Source organism: Trachypithecus francoisi, unplaced genomic scaffold (assembly GCF_009764315.1).
Source record: "Trachypithecus francoisi isolate TF-2019V2 unplaced genomic scaffold, Tfra_2.0 Lachesis_group3, whole genome shotgun sequence".
NCBI lineage: Eukaryota > Metazoa > Chordata > Mammalia > Primates > Cercopithecidae > Trachypithecus > Trachypithecus francoisi.
Genome location: NW_022681468.1, coordinates 42,389,974 through 42,405,271, shown reverse-complemented (window position 1 = coordinate 42,405,271; position 15,298 = coordinate 42,389,974). Strand labels below are relative to the sequence as shown.

Genomic DNA, 15,298 nt, shown 5'->3' with positions numbered 1-15,298 from the left:
TTGAGAAATGCATTTTACTATAAACCTCTAGACAAAGGAGGAACAGAGGGCATAGAGGAAATTGGCAAGTGAGTCAACAGAACACAACGTATTTTTCTGGGTACCCAGAACTGAAACAATTATGAAAACAGTTTGTTGGCAAAGTATAGTACAGCTGGCCCTCCATACCCGTGGGTTTCTCATCAATGGATTCAATGAAGCACAAACAGAAAATATTTCGGGGAAAAAATGGATGGCTGCATCTGTACTAAATGTGTACAGACATTTTTTTCTTGTCATTATTCCCTAACCAATAAAACTACTATGCACACAGCATTTACATTGTGTTGGGAATTACAAGCAATCTAGAGATGATTTTGAATATACAGGATGATGTGCATAGGTTGTATGCAAATACTATACCATTCTACATAAGGGACTTGAGCATCTTCAGAGTAGGGTCTCTGTGAGGGTGTCCTGAAACCAATCCTTAGTGGATACCAAGTAACAGCTGTACTAGCTAATCTGTCTCACTCATAAGCCTTTACTGAGAACCTATTGAAGAGATCCTGTCATAGATGACAGAGAGACAAAAAGGAACAAGAAATTTCAAGTGGTCACTGTGCAGTGGGAGGATTAACAGGGGAAGGATAAAAATAGTGGGTACTAAGAACCCTGCATAGGCATCCAAGTGGAAGCACAGAATAGAGGCATCTAACCCAGACTAGGGCAATAAGGGAAAAATAAAATAGAACAAGGAAGCAAGAGACAAATCACTAAAAAGGAGAGAAAAAGTATTCTAAAGGAGCAGAATATGCAAAAACCTGCCAGGAAGAGGGAACTTTGTTAAACTCAGGAAATTTCCTGCAATTCTGTACGGTGAGAATAGGGTAGAGATAGACAATGACACAAATCAGGCTGGAAAAGAGAGCAAAAACCAGATCCAAATGGCCTCCTGGGCCATACTCGTAGTTACATTTTATCCTCAAGATACTGGAAATACTAATGAGGAGATGGACACAATTGTATCTTAGGAAGATTATTGTGGTGGCAGCATAACATAGAAATGGAGGTTGAAGCTGATGACAGATTTATTAACTCCTGACCTCAAGTGATTTGCCCACTTCGGCCTCCCAAAGTGCTAGGATTACAGGCAAGAGCCACTATGCCCGGCCTACAGTGGATTTTAAATAACTGATTGTACTTAAAATAGAATCTTAATTCAAGTGTGAAAGACTCTCTTTCTTATTCAATTGATTTAATTATGTTATTCCTGTCCTCATTTATGCTCTTTTTCCCAATCCCATAACAATTTTCAACCCCTCCATCCAAACCATCCATAAACAAACATAGCTCTCTTGAGAATTTGAAGTTACAATTAAAAGACTTAGATAGAGATTGTCTTAGTTTAATAACTCTAACCCTATGATTCTATGATAGATTCATGAGCAGGTAAGTCTAATGACTAAGATGGTGGTCCTGGCCCATGTGAACCCAGAAAATCTGAGACAGGTCTCGGTTAATTTAGAAAGTTTATTTTGCCAAGGTTGAGGATGCACCCATGACACATCCTCAGGAGGTCCTGACGACATGTGCCCAACATGGTCAGGGCACAGCTTGGTTTTATACATTTTAGGGAGATATGAGACATCGATCAATATACGTAAAGAAGTACATTGGTTCGGTCTGGAAAGGCAGGACAACTTGAAGCAAAGGCAGGAAGACTGGAAGCAGAGAGGGAGCTTTCAGGTCACAGATGGGTGATACACAAATGGTTGCATTCTTTTGAGTTTATGCTTAGCCTTTCCAAAGGAGGCAAATCAGATATGCATCTATCTTAGTAACTTTGAATAGAATGGGAGGCAGGTTTGCCTGAAGCAGTTTCTAGCATGAATTTTCCTTAGTGATCTTGGGGGCCCAAGATATTTTCCTTTCACACCCGGGACCAAAATTTTAAGAGCATTGACTGTGGTAAGGGATATTAAGAATAGGATTAAAAGATACCAAGGTGATAGAATAAATTAGTTTTGAAGGGTGATGGAGAAAGGGTTTGAAGTTGAATCTAAGCTACCAAGATTGTTAAAACTCGTATTTCATCCCAAAACCTGCAGACTGAGGAACTCTAAAAGGGTATATTTTGAACCATAGATAAACAATGTTATAATCACCGATTAAAATGTTTAAATCAAGACAAGTATGCATGTTTTTAAAAGCAAACAACTGATTTGCCCTTTATAAAAATATCTGAATTAAGTATTTTCACCATCATAATACATAGAACAAATCTACATGTTTCACAGTTCAGCATCTAAAAACCCAGAAGTGTGGGTGCAAAAGAAAATAATTTTCTGGAACTTGGGAAAACCCCTTTTAAGGATTTAAACTGTGAAGCACTTGACTTCTAACAGCAAGTGCACAGGAAGAAATTTAACTGCAGCATAAAAGTCACATTCTCACAGATTCTCAAAATAATAAAATATTATTCATTTACATCTCATATTTTTTATTTTTGTAATAAAAATAAGGAGATTTCTAATTTTGAGTAGTGTAATTTATAAATTTTCTTTGATAATGCACACATTTATAATTTTTTTTTTTTTGAGACAGAGTCTCACTCTGTTGCCCAGGCTGGAGTACAATGGCGTGATCTCAGCTCACAGCAACCTCAGCCTCCTGGGTTCAAGCAATTCTCATGCCTCAGCCTCCAAAATACCTGGGATTACAGGTATGCACCACCAAACCCAGCTAATTTTTGTATTTTTCGTAGAGGCAGGGTTTCACCATGTTAGCCAGACTGGTCTCCAACTCCTGACCTCAAGTGATTCACCCACCTTGGCCTCCCAAAGTGCTAGGATTACAGGCAAGAGCCACCATGCCTGCCCTACAGTGGATTTTAAATAACTGATTCTACTTAAAATAAAATCTTAATTCAAGTGCTAAAGACTGTCTTTCTTATTAAGTTGATTTAATTATGTTATTCCTATCCTCATTTATGCTTTTTCCTAACTCCATAATAATTTTCAATCCCTCTATCCAAACCATCCATAAACAAGCATAGCTCTCTTAAGAATTTGAAGTTACAATTAAAACACTTAAATAGAGATTGTCTTAGTTTAATAACCCTAACTCTATGATTCTAACAATCAATGAACACAGACGAAAAAAGACAAAATGAAAATACAACAAAACAAATGTCTTAGGAGCAGGGTCTATTGTTAGCAGGGAAATGTCATTTTTATAACCTCAGAAAGGCACAATATACTTGTCAAGACACTGGGAAGTAACCTGGCTATTTCAGCCACACCAACAAATCTGTTCACATTAAGTAATTATAGGGTAGGAACTAAAAAGGAATATGACATTAAAGAATATAAAATATTATGTATGCATCATGAACTTAATTTGGAATTCTTTGTGTTTTATAAAAAGTGGGAAGGTCAAAAGAAAAAGGTGGAGGTGTAGGAACTGAAAGAACTTCAAACTGAAAAAAGACATGAACTGCAATTATATTCATATGCCCTATTTAGAAAAACATCTTGAAGCCATCCTCCAGTGTTAAAGGAGGTTATTTGTTGACTAAATTTTTTATCTTTCCATTAATTAGTTATGCTTCAGAACTTATTCATTAAACTCCTTAGCACTTTTGACACACTAAAGAATTATGTGCCTATCAAGAGACTGTTTAGTGGCAAGAATCCAAAAAGATGAAACTGCACCTGTTTTTGGATTCAGAGATTCTAATTAATTTTAAAATAACCTCCCTTCTCTACCTTTTAACTGGCAAATGAATCAGTGGAAGAGACAGCAAGGCCTTCTTATCTCTCCTATCAGACTAATTTAGGCAAGTTCCCATTTTTGTGAGGTGTCCTCAGATGTGACGGATGTAGGGATTTTGTTCCTCTCTGACCCTTGCAAGATTAAAGGCAAAGAGTATTAAACATGATGGCTTTTGGCATATTTCAATGCCAAAGGCCACAGTTGACAATTACGACATAACAATCATAAATAATCTGTACACCAAATAACACAGCAGCAAATGTTATATAGCATAAACTACAAGAGACGCAAGGAGACATAGATAAAATGCATGAATAATAATCAGATATGTTAGATAATAAGATACGTTAACTCGCCACTCTCAGTACCAGGACAAATCAAAAAGATTTAAAAAATACATAAAGTTATAAAGACCAAATCAACTTAATATAGCAGAACTTAAAGATATACATATATATCTTGTTATATATATATGTGTGTGTATATATATGTTGTGTGTGTATATATAATATATGTGTATATATACACACACAACATATATATACACACATATATATATCAGGGTGTGAAGGGATTATATATATTAATACCATATATATTTAATATTTTATATACACATAATCCCTTCACACCCTGATAATTTTTGCAACTTTTCATTAAGCATGCAATTATTTCAAAATTAAACTGTCAAAAATGAGAAGAAAGAGGAGGAGGAGGAGGAGAAGAAAAAGAGGAAGAAGAGGAGAATCAGGAAAAAATAGTGCTGGTAAGTTACCATTTTCCTCCTCCTTTCTTAAAACATTATTAAAGCATTTTGTATGTTAAACAAACAAAAAAAATCCTAATCTGATGGATTTTTGAAAGAACTAGTCTTTTTCAGAGCCTATAGAAATAAGAAAGGCAGCCAGAGAGTTGTCTGTATAATTTGACTCATTAAGCACAAGATGTGAAAAGTCTCTGAATTCCAAGATTTTTGAGGAAAGAGAATAAAAAGCACACACTCAAAATAATAAAATGTGACAGATATATGATGAGATGGGTCCAATACCCGGGGGTCCTGTGTTCATTTTTACTGTGTCATTGGGCAAAACAAGTTACCATTTTATTTTAAAATGAAAGGAAAATGCATTTTGTCGGTCTCACTGAGCAAACTGTCTCATTTTAGCAGACCCAGGCCAGAGGCACTGTACTCAGGGCTTTCTGCAACCTTCTTTTAGAAAAGGAGTTACCCAAGTGAAGTTGTAATAAAGAAAACGGGACAAAGCAAATGACAATGATTCTACAGCTGAGGTAATTTATCATGAGGGTACTCATTTTCATGCAATACATTTTATGTTTTTTTCCTAACCACCATTGACGTGGACATTCAGGAAAATAAAATACATTTGCTTTGGCCTTGTATTTTATCCTCTTCTTTAAGCAAACAAGAATGGCTGTGGTGTAAATATGCTTCATTTTATCACAAAGGATTGTTCTGGTGAAATGTACAACTTTTTATGAAGGGTTATATTTATCTCCTTTATACTCCAGTAAACGAAGCAGAACAAGCACTAATGAGCATTAAACATACCCAGAATGTTGACTCTAAACTGTTGTATTTTCTTCTTGAAAAAAATAAAGATGGTTCCTAGAAAAAATCTAACTGTAATTCTAATATTATTTATATGCGGTTAAGGAAAACCTTACAAACCTTGATATTCAGTCACTTGCAACCCTGAGCCATTTTCTAGAACTTACAATTTTTACAGAACCTGTTTTCCTATGAAGGGTCATTTCTTTTCCATTTTCAATTCTATATTTTTCAAGTAATGGTGTTTTTGAAGTCAGTTTTTCATTATATTGTGGTGGATTTTGCTTTTGTAGTTTTTAAAGTCTATCAGTTAATCTTTTACTTTTGAGAATAAGTGGCATTCAAGCTATGGTAGGTTGACCTCGGTAGCTGAAAATCCAATAGTTTAAAAATTGAGCTCATTTTTCATGAGATACAAGCCATGAAAAATGTGATCAAAATGAAGTCGACATCCTGCAATTCTAACTTATTTTACCTGATAAAAAAAAACAAAACAAGAAATGATTCTCCTCTGACCTCATTATTACTTCCTTTTATATCTGTGCATTTCAGGAACCTGCTGCAGATATTTGAGCAGAAAATGATCTAAAAGGTCATTTGGCAATTTTTTTTTTCTTTGCCAAGCTGTATGCCCTACACTGTCCCCAAACATGCAACATTTTTTTATTTTATCACTTATATATACTGTTACTGCCCTTTTATTGTTGTGGTTGTGGTTAGTACAACTATCTACTGAATTCTAAGTTCTAAAATGCTCTAAATTTTAAAATGAATTTATGATTAGCCAAACAATTTTTATGGCCTATTAATACAGATGGACAGAACCAGCTTTATAAACCTAAATTTAATTTACCTATACTGTGATCACTCTGCTATAAAAGGTCAGACTCATTAACCTCCTCCACACTTTCAGCTCACTACTTAGGTTAACTGTGATGAGGAAAGTTTTGGGGTAAAATGATCTGTATTCAAGCCTCCATTCATTTACTAACCGGGAAAGTCACTAAGCTTCTCTGGGCCTCCCTTGGCTCCTATCTAAAGAAAAGGGTTGAACTAGACAGGTTCTATTGCCCTTCTGAGACTAACACCCTGTCACTACCATGTCAATCATTCCACAAGCCATTTTCACACTTACTAGCACGGAGCTACAAGGCACGTTAGGCTGTGACCAGCTTTAGTCTAAAAGGTACTGTCCTACTGTTGCCAAAGAAAGTTTAATCAAACTCAGCCCATTAGGCTGTGACTGACACTAATGTTCTCTGCTGAAATAGCATTATTAGTTTTCATTAAGATTCACATCTCATTAGTGACCCAATTTCCAAAGTTACCAAACAAAGGAAATTTCTCTTTAAAAATGAGAGAAGTAAAATATCTAAAACTGTTACTACACATTTGCTACTACATTAGGAAAGTTCACAGTACCTAAAATAGCCACCACCTCATCATCCTGGATGACTTCCAAGGATCCCGACACCACAAAGCAGAGGGCATCCACACTTTCTCCAGCATGGTAAATGAGGTCCCCAGGAGCACAGTGAATGGTTTGGAACTCTACTGCCAAGGCGCGCAGACACCCATCGCTGGCCAATCGAAAAGCAGGATGTTCATTAAAAACCTTCCGGTTTAGATGAACACAGATATCAGCTCTCATGTCCTTGGGACAGATGGAGAGGACCTAAAGAAGGTGAGAGATGAATAAGTGAAAAGGAAAGAGAAAAGGGCCACTTCAGAAAAAAAAATCATCCAATAAATATTTATTGACTATGACTATGTCTGCTACACACTCTGCTAGGTACTGGGAAGGCAAAGGGAACAAGACACAGCTCTGCTCTCAAGGAGGTAATAATCCACTGAGATGGACTGATGAGCAGATGGACCATGACAATGCAGAATCATGTAGTAAATGCTTTGAGAAGAGTATGGATCTCCCCTCAGAAAGAACACCTTGGTCAGGCAAGGTGGCTCACTCCTGTAATCCCAGCACTTTGGGAGGCCAAGGAGGGTGGATCACTTGAGTTCAGTAGTTTGAGACCAGCCTGGGCAACATGGGGAACCCTGTCTCTACAAAAAGACAAAAAAAATTAGCTGGCCGTGGTGGTGCACGCCTGTAGTTCCAGCTACTTGGGAGGCTGAAGGAGAGAATCACCTTATCCCAGAAGACAGAGATTGCAGTGAGCCAAGATCGTGCCACTGCACTCCAGCCCTAAGCGACAGAGCAAGACCTTGCCTCAAAACAAAAACAAAACAATTTTGAGGTGGTCAGGAAGAGTCTCAGAAAAAAGTTAATATCATTTCATCAAAGAGTCAAGTAAAATAGGGCATGAACATTCATTTTAATCTAGCAGATGTTTCAGAATTTTTTATAACTAAATCAAAATTCCACATTGGAGGTGGATTCATGCTAGACAGCTTTCAGAAAACAAAATCAACAAAAGCACCCTGGCAACTTGACATACTGGCACTGGCAGACTAACTCCACCCTTGATATATTTTCTTGATATATTTGTAAAAGGTTTTCCTTTTACAAATAAATTCATGTCCAGGGAGGGCCAAGGGTATTGACCAGCCTTCTGTAAGGCTTGGGTGGTTGGAAATGTCAGTGCTGGCAGGGTGGGCACGTTATTTTGTATGGCAGTCCTTGTTCATTCTGGTCTTTCACTTCTGAACACTGCTGCAGGCAGTAGCAGAATTCAAGCTGTAGGCATCCTTTAAAGAGGAAGCAAATGGCAGAAGTATGCTTATACGCAAGGAGTAGAGAGCTTTTATTGGCTACAGCTTTCTGACAGGGTGATTAAAGACCCAGATTAAAATGGACATTATCATCATATTTAATCAGAACATCGTGGAGCAAGATGTGATTGCGGAAGTTAATACCACCCATATTAAAGATGCAAGTGCAAACTCATTTAGAATGCTCCTCAAACCCCCTTTGTAAACTATTCCTTATAACCAGAAATGGTTTTCTTTGATCGGATTTCAATCCCTCAAAGCTGAAGCTAAATTGATTGACCCCATTAAGTAATACTGCATAATATTTTAATACATATGAAATCATTTTCTTTGCTCTACTAATTGCATTTTAAGCTTTAAAACATTTCCTAAGGCTTGAAAATGTCTGACTATTCCTTTTTTTCTTTTTTTTTTTTTTTTTTTTTTTTTTTTGAGACAGCATCTCACTCTGTTGCCCAGGCTGGAGTGCAGTGGCGGGATCTCCGCTCACTACAAGCTCCGCCTCCTGGGTTCACGCCATTCTCCTGCCTCAGCCTCCCGAGTAGCTGGGACTACAGGCGCCCACCACCACGCCCGGCTAATTTTTTTTGTATTTTTAGCAGAGACGGGGTTTTACCGTGTTAGCCAGGACTATTCCTTTTTATTGGGTGTCAGTGTCAATGAAAAATGGGTTGCTTCCCTGTAGAGAAGACAAACCCATCATTAATGTAAAAACCATTCATTACATTAGGCTTTCAGTATCCCTTCTCTTAACCTTTCTTAACACTGTACACACATTTCACATTATTTAATCATCTCTGGGTTTTCTTCATACTCCCTCAAATTCCTACAGGCAGCAGCAATCTGCTCACCCACCTTTCTGAAAATCTGATCTTTGAGGAAAGGAATGCCTAACACAGCTTTAAAAGTAATTGACACTGTTTTCACATCAGTTATTGTATATAACAAGGCAAAGTTTTCTTTAACATATAAACCTTTAGTGACTTTGAACAATATATTAGTCATTCCACAGGCACTTGCTGAGCTTCCACAAGGGTCACATCACTATGTTAAATCCTCAGAACTAGAAGGATAAGTAAGACACTGTGTTTGCCTCAGGGGAGCTAACCAGAAAGTGTGGGAGGTGGGTGTGTAAAGGGACAAATGCAATACAATGAAAGAAGTGGAATGATAGAGGCGTGGCCAGAGTGACACAGAAGCATGTGCTGCCTGTGAGTCTTTACTTAGAGGCAGCAAAAAAGATCAGGTTTAAGACGATGTCAGTCTGGGTTCAAAACTATCACAACCTTTGTAACCTGGAGCACCTTATTTAATTCCTCCAAACCTCATCTGTGAAATGGGAATAGTGATAGTGCTTATATCTTAGGCTTATTGCAGAAATGAAATGACAGGGCATGAATTGAGCCTAGTATAGCCTGGCACCTAGCAAGGCAGAGGAAATACTAGCTCTTATTATTACTACGGAACATCTGTCCTCCTACAGACTTTATTGTTGCTTAAAATCTCTACAAAAGCAATGCGCTTTTTTCACTTCCCGCTCTGTCTGAAGTCTTCATCTGGGCACTTTGATAGGTTTCCAGACAGAATTAAGAAAATATTTCAGCACAAACCTGAAGATATTTTAAGCACTGATTAAGGTTAATATTTTTTTCCAAGTTGAAAATGAAATTAGCTCTAGAAGAACAAAAGAATTTAAATACATACACACATACACAAATATTACCCTGAATACCTTAATGGAAAAATAGGCTGCTCTATTTCAATGCATTTACCATAGAGGGCTTTCACTGTTTTCTATTCATTTTGGTAATAGTCATGTTATTTCCTTGTAATAATGCTTTTCAGGATTCGTGTTGCAAATGAAATCTTCCAATATTTGCAATATTCTCTGTTTATTGGCATGTGAAAAGAGGATTTTATTACATTATGAGTATCTTTCCTTTTTTGTTTCACTTAACATATGACAATAATTGATTTATTATTTTGATTGATGGTATCTATTTATATCCAGATATCAAAAAGTGACAAGGTAAAACTAAATGCTAAAATAGATCAACCAAAGTCACACCCACTGGCAAGCGCCTTCCTTCCCCAACCTTAGATAGAGCATGTGTGTTACATGATGTTTTTGTCATCAAAATATAAGTATCTTGTTATTTACTCTGGAAATTAAATGTTAATAACTGTCTTAGCCAAGGAAAAACTTGGTTTTAAGTGATGGAGTAAAATTATCATTCAAGACAACTCTCACACCTGGCCCACTGGTCTCAGTTTCCATGTATTCTGCCTTGAATATCCGATCCAATTTATTGTAGGTAGGTTTCCTAATGAGGATTACATAGTTACAAACAATTAAAATTATATTTCAGAAGAAAATATTTAGGTTAAAAGTGACTTTTGTTTGTTTTCAGAGTTGTTTCTCCCCTGTTTGCAACAAAATATTAATAAATTAAAGTAGACTCTTCATTAAGATGAGCAATAAATTTTCTTTGTAAGAGCTATAGTGTCAGAGGCATGTGAACCAGAACAACCCCGTCTTGAATAGGTGCTGAGTAAAATGAGGCTGAAAGCTACTGGGCTGCATTTCCAGACAGTTAAGTCATTCTAAGTCACAGGATGAAATAGGAAGTCAGCACAAGATACAGGTCATAAAGACCTTGCTGATAAAACAGGTTGCAGTAAAGAAGCCGGTCTACCGAAATCAAAATGGCCACGGAGTGACCTCTGATTGTGTTCACTGCTACACTCCCATCAGCACCATGACAGTTTGCAAATGCCATGGCAACGTCAGAAAGTTACCCAATATGGTGTAAAAAGGGGAGGCATGAATAATCCATCTCATGCATATCATCAAGAAATAACCATAAAAATGGGCAACCAGCAGCCCTCAGGGCAGCTCTATGGAATAGCCATTCCTTTATTCCTTTACTTTCTTAATAAACTTGCTTTCACTTTGTACTGTGGACTTGACCTGAATTCTCTCCTGTGTGAGATCCAAGAACCCTCTCTTGGGGTCTGGATCGGGACCCCTTTCCTGTAACCTATTTCTGGTAACCACCGAAGGGGCTATAGTGCAGAAACCCTGACCCAACCACTACCTTTGGGTAAGTGTTGGGGTCCTGTAACATATTTCTGGTGAACTACAGAAGGGATGATACTGAAGAAACCACCATCCCCCAAAGGAAACAGACCGCAGCACTGATTGGATGACTTTGGGTAAGTGGTGGGGTACGCAGATAAAGAATGGGATTGGGTTGCAGGCTCAACTTAGGGGAGCTAGAGTCTCTCCTAAGACAGAGTGGGTTAGAGGCCTCTCTTAACAAAAGGCAATGAGGCTTGACTGACGTTGGGTTAGAGGCCCAACTAAGGAGGGCTAGAGTCCCTTCTAAGATTTAGGGGGTTAGAGTCCCCTCTCGGTAAAGTCCCTCTCAGCTAAGAACTGGTTTGGCACTATGGGATGCTAACTGCTATTCTCTTTGAATTAATCTGCCTTGCACTCTTTGCTGATGGCTGTGGGTGACAGGGTTAGGCATGTACAGGATTGTGGGATATGGGGAGGTTTTTCCTCCCTGAAAGGGGAAATTTGAGAGTTGACAGGATTGCTGGAAAAGATCCCTTTGCTACCGAGAAGCAGCTGCCTGAACTTTTCAGTGTTGCTGCAATGGGCGGGACTTTCTCTGACCTTCCTGAACATTTTGCCTTCTCTACCCTGCCACAGGCAATGTTTTTCTCTCTCTCCTTTCCATTTCTTATCATTTCTATTACTCAGGGTGACCATCTTGCCCAGAGACCACATGTTGAACTCCAAGTCAGAGGCTGGATTAGACTGCCAAAAAAAAACCCATGAACCTAAACCCAGTAACCCAAATAAGAAACTTAGAAACTGCCAAATGAAAAATCTTATAACTACTGTAGTAACCTTCTGGCTTTCTGGGTAGCTATATATATGTTGTGTGTAATGTTTATATAAAAGAGCTCAAATTAATTGGCTGAAACAAAAATACGCACTTAAATATTTTGAAAGCAAAATAAAAAACTGTAATACCTTTTAGTTCATGTAACTTTAGTAATCTTTGCAAAATAAAAACAGTTTTAAAAATTATTGATAAAATAAAAACATTTAGTCTAAATTATGCAGGTCAGATATTAAGTTTGCTAAATGCGTAAGTTTGCTAAGGTCATACACTGCTTCTTTAACTTTTAAAAATTGATCAGGGGCGGAGCAAGATGGCCGAATAGGAACAGCTCCAGTCTCCAACTCCCGGCACGAGTGACACAGAAGACCGGTGATTGCTGCATTTTCAACTGAAGTACTGGGGTCATCTCACTGGGGAATGCCGGAAAATCAGTGCTGGTCAGCTGCTGCAGCCCGACCAGCGAGAGCTGAAGCAGGGCAGGGCATTGCCTCACCTGGGAAACGCAAGGGGGAAGGGAATCCCTTTTCTTAGCCAGGCGAACTGAGACACACAACACCTAGAAAATCAGGTAATTACTACCCCACTACTGCGCTTTAAGCAAACGGGCACACCAGGAGATTATACTGACACCTGGCCGGAGGGGTCACACGGCCACGGAGCCTCCCTCATCGCTAGCACAGCAGTCTACGATCTAACCGCAAGGCAGCAGCGAGGCTGGGGGAGGGGCGCCCGCCATTGCTGAGGCTTCAGTAGGTAAACAAAGCCGCTGGGAAGCTGGAACTGGGTGGAGCTCACAGCAGCTCAAGGAAACCTGCGTGTCTCTGTAGCCTCCACCTCTGGGGACAGGGCACAGCTAAAAAACAACAGGGGAAGCAGCAGAGGCCTGTGCAGACCCGAAGGACTCTGTCTGACAGCTTTGAAGAGAGCACTGGATGCCCCAACACGGAGGTTGAGATCTGAGAACGGACAGACTGCCTGCTCAAGTGGGTCCCTAACCACTGAGTAGCCTAACTGGGAGACATCCCCCACTAGGGGAAGTCTGACACCCCACACCTCACAGGGTGGAGTACACCCCTGAGAGGAAGCTTCCAAAGTAAGAATCAGACAGGTACACTCGCTGTTCAGCAATATTCTATCTTCTGCAACCTCTGCTGCTGATACCCAGGCAAACAGGGTCTGGAGTGGACCTCAAGCAATCTCCAACAGACCTACAGCTGAGGGTCCTGACTCTTAGAAGGAAAACTATCAAACAGGAAGAACATCTATACCAAAACCCCATCAGTACGTCACCATCATCAAAGACCAGAGGCAGATAAAACCACAAAGATGGGGAAGAAGCAGGGCAGAAAATCTGGAAATTCAAAAAATAAGAGCGCATCTCCCCCTGCAAAGGAGCGCAGCCCATGGCCAGCAACGGATCAAAGCTGGTCAGAGAATGACTTTGACGAGATGAGAGAAGAAAGCTTCAGTCCATCAAACTTCTCAGAGCTAAAGGAGGAATTACGTACCCAGCGCAAAGAAACTAAAAATCTTGAAAAAAGAGTGGAAGAATTGATAGCTAGAATAATTAATGCAGAGAAGGTCATAAATGAAATGACAGAGATGAAAACCATGACACGAGAAATACGTGACAAATGCACAAGCTTCATTAACCGACTCGATCAACTGGAAGAAAGAGTATCAGTGATTGAGGATCAAATGGATGAAATGAAGCGAGAAGAGAAACCAAAAGAAAAAAGAAGAAAAAGAAATGAACAAAGCCTGCAAGAAGTATGGGATTATGTAAAAAGACCAAATCTACGTCTGATTGGGGTGCCTGAAAGTGAGGGGGAAAATGGAACCAAGTTGGAAAACACTCTTCAGGATATCATCCAGGAGAACTTCCCCAACCTAGTAGGGCAGGCCAACATTCAAATTCAGGAAATACAGAGAACACCACAAAGATACTCCTCGAGAAGAGCAACTCCAAGACACATAATTGCCAGATTCACCAAAGTTGAAATGAAGGAAAGAATCTTAAGGGCAGCCAGAGAGAAAGGTCGGGTTACCCACAAAGGGAAGCCCATCAGACTGACAACAGACCTGTCAGCAGAAACTATACAGGTCAGAAGAGAGTGGGGGCCAATATTCAACATTCTTAAAGAAAAGAATTTTCAACCCAGAATTTCATATCCAGCCAAATTAAGTTTCATAAGTGAAGGAGAAATAAAATCCTTTACAGGTAAGCAAATCCTTAGAGATTTTGTCACCACCAGGCCTGCGTTACAAGAGACCCTGAAGGAAACCCTAAACATGGAAAGGAACAACCAGTACCAGCCATTGCAAAAACATGCCAATATGTAAACACCATCGAGACTAGGAAGAAACTGCATCAACTAACAACCAAAAAAACCAGTTAATATCATAATGGCAGGATCAAGTTCACACATAACAATATTAACCATAAATGTCAATGGACTAAATGCTCCAATTAAAAGACACAGACTGGCAAACTGGATAAAGAGTCAAGACCCATCAGTCTGCTGTATTCAGGAGACCCATCTCACATGCAGAGACATACAAAGGCTCAAAATAAAGGGATGGAGGAAGATCTACTAAGCAAATGGAGAACAAAAAAAAGGAGGGGTTGCAATCCTAGTCTCTGATAAAACAGACTTTAAACCATCAAAGATCAAAAGAGACAAAAAGGCCATTACATAATGGTAAAGGGATCAATTCAACAGGAAGAGCTAACTATCCGAAATGTATATGCACCCAATACAGGAGCACCCAGATTCATAAAGCAAGTCCTTAGAGACTTACAAAAAGACTTAGACTCCCATACAATAATCATGGGAGACTTCAACACTCCACTGTCAACATTAGACAGATCAACGAGACAGAAAGTTAACAAGGATACCCAGGAATTGAACTCATCTCTGCACCAAGCGGACCTAATAGACATCTATAGAACTCTCCACCCCAAATCAACAAAATGTACATTCTTCTCAGCACCACATCGCACTTATTCCAAAATTGACCACATAATTGGAAGTAAAGCACTCCTCAGCAAACGTAAAAGAACAGCAATTATACCAAACTGTCTCTCAGACCACAGTGCAATCAAACTAGAACTCAGGACTAAGAAACTCAATCAAAACTGCTAAACTACACGGAAACTGAACAACCTGCTCCTGAATGACCACTGGGTACATAACGAAATGAAGGAAGAAATAAAGATGTTCTTTGAAACCAATGAGAACAAAGATACAACATACCAGAATCTCTGGGACACATTGAAAGCAGTGTGTAGAGGGAAATTTATAGCACTAAATGCCCACAAGAG

At 39.0% G+C, this 15,298-nt stretch overlaps 1 protein-coding gene across 2 annotated transcripts in view; it reads right to left on the bottom strand.

Annotated features, from left to right (window-relative positions):
• Nucleotides 1-15,298, bottom strand: part of KCNH5 (potassium voltage-gated channel subfamily H member 5) — a 351,127-nt gene that overhangs the window by 84,731 nt on the left and 251,098 nt on the right. For both annotated transcript variants that reach the window (XM_033187796.1, XM_033187797.1), the window contains exon 9: nucleotides 6,749-7,001. In XM_033187796.1, the coding sequence (XP_033043687.1) occupies nucleotides 6,749-7,001 (253 nt within the window). The remainder of the gene's footprint in view (nucleotides 1-6,748; nucleotides 7,002-15,298) is intronic.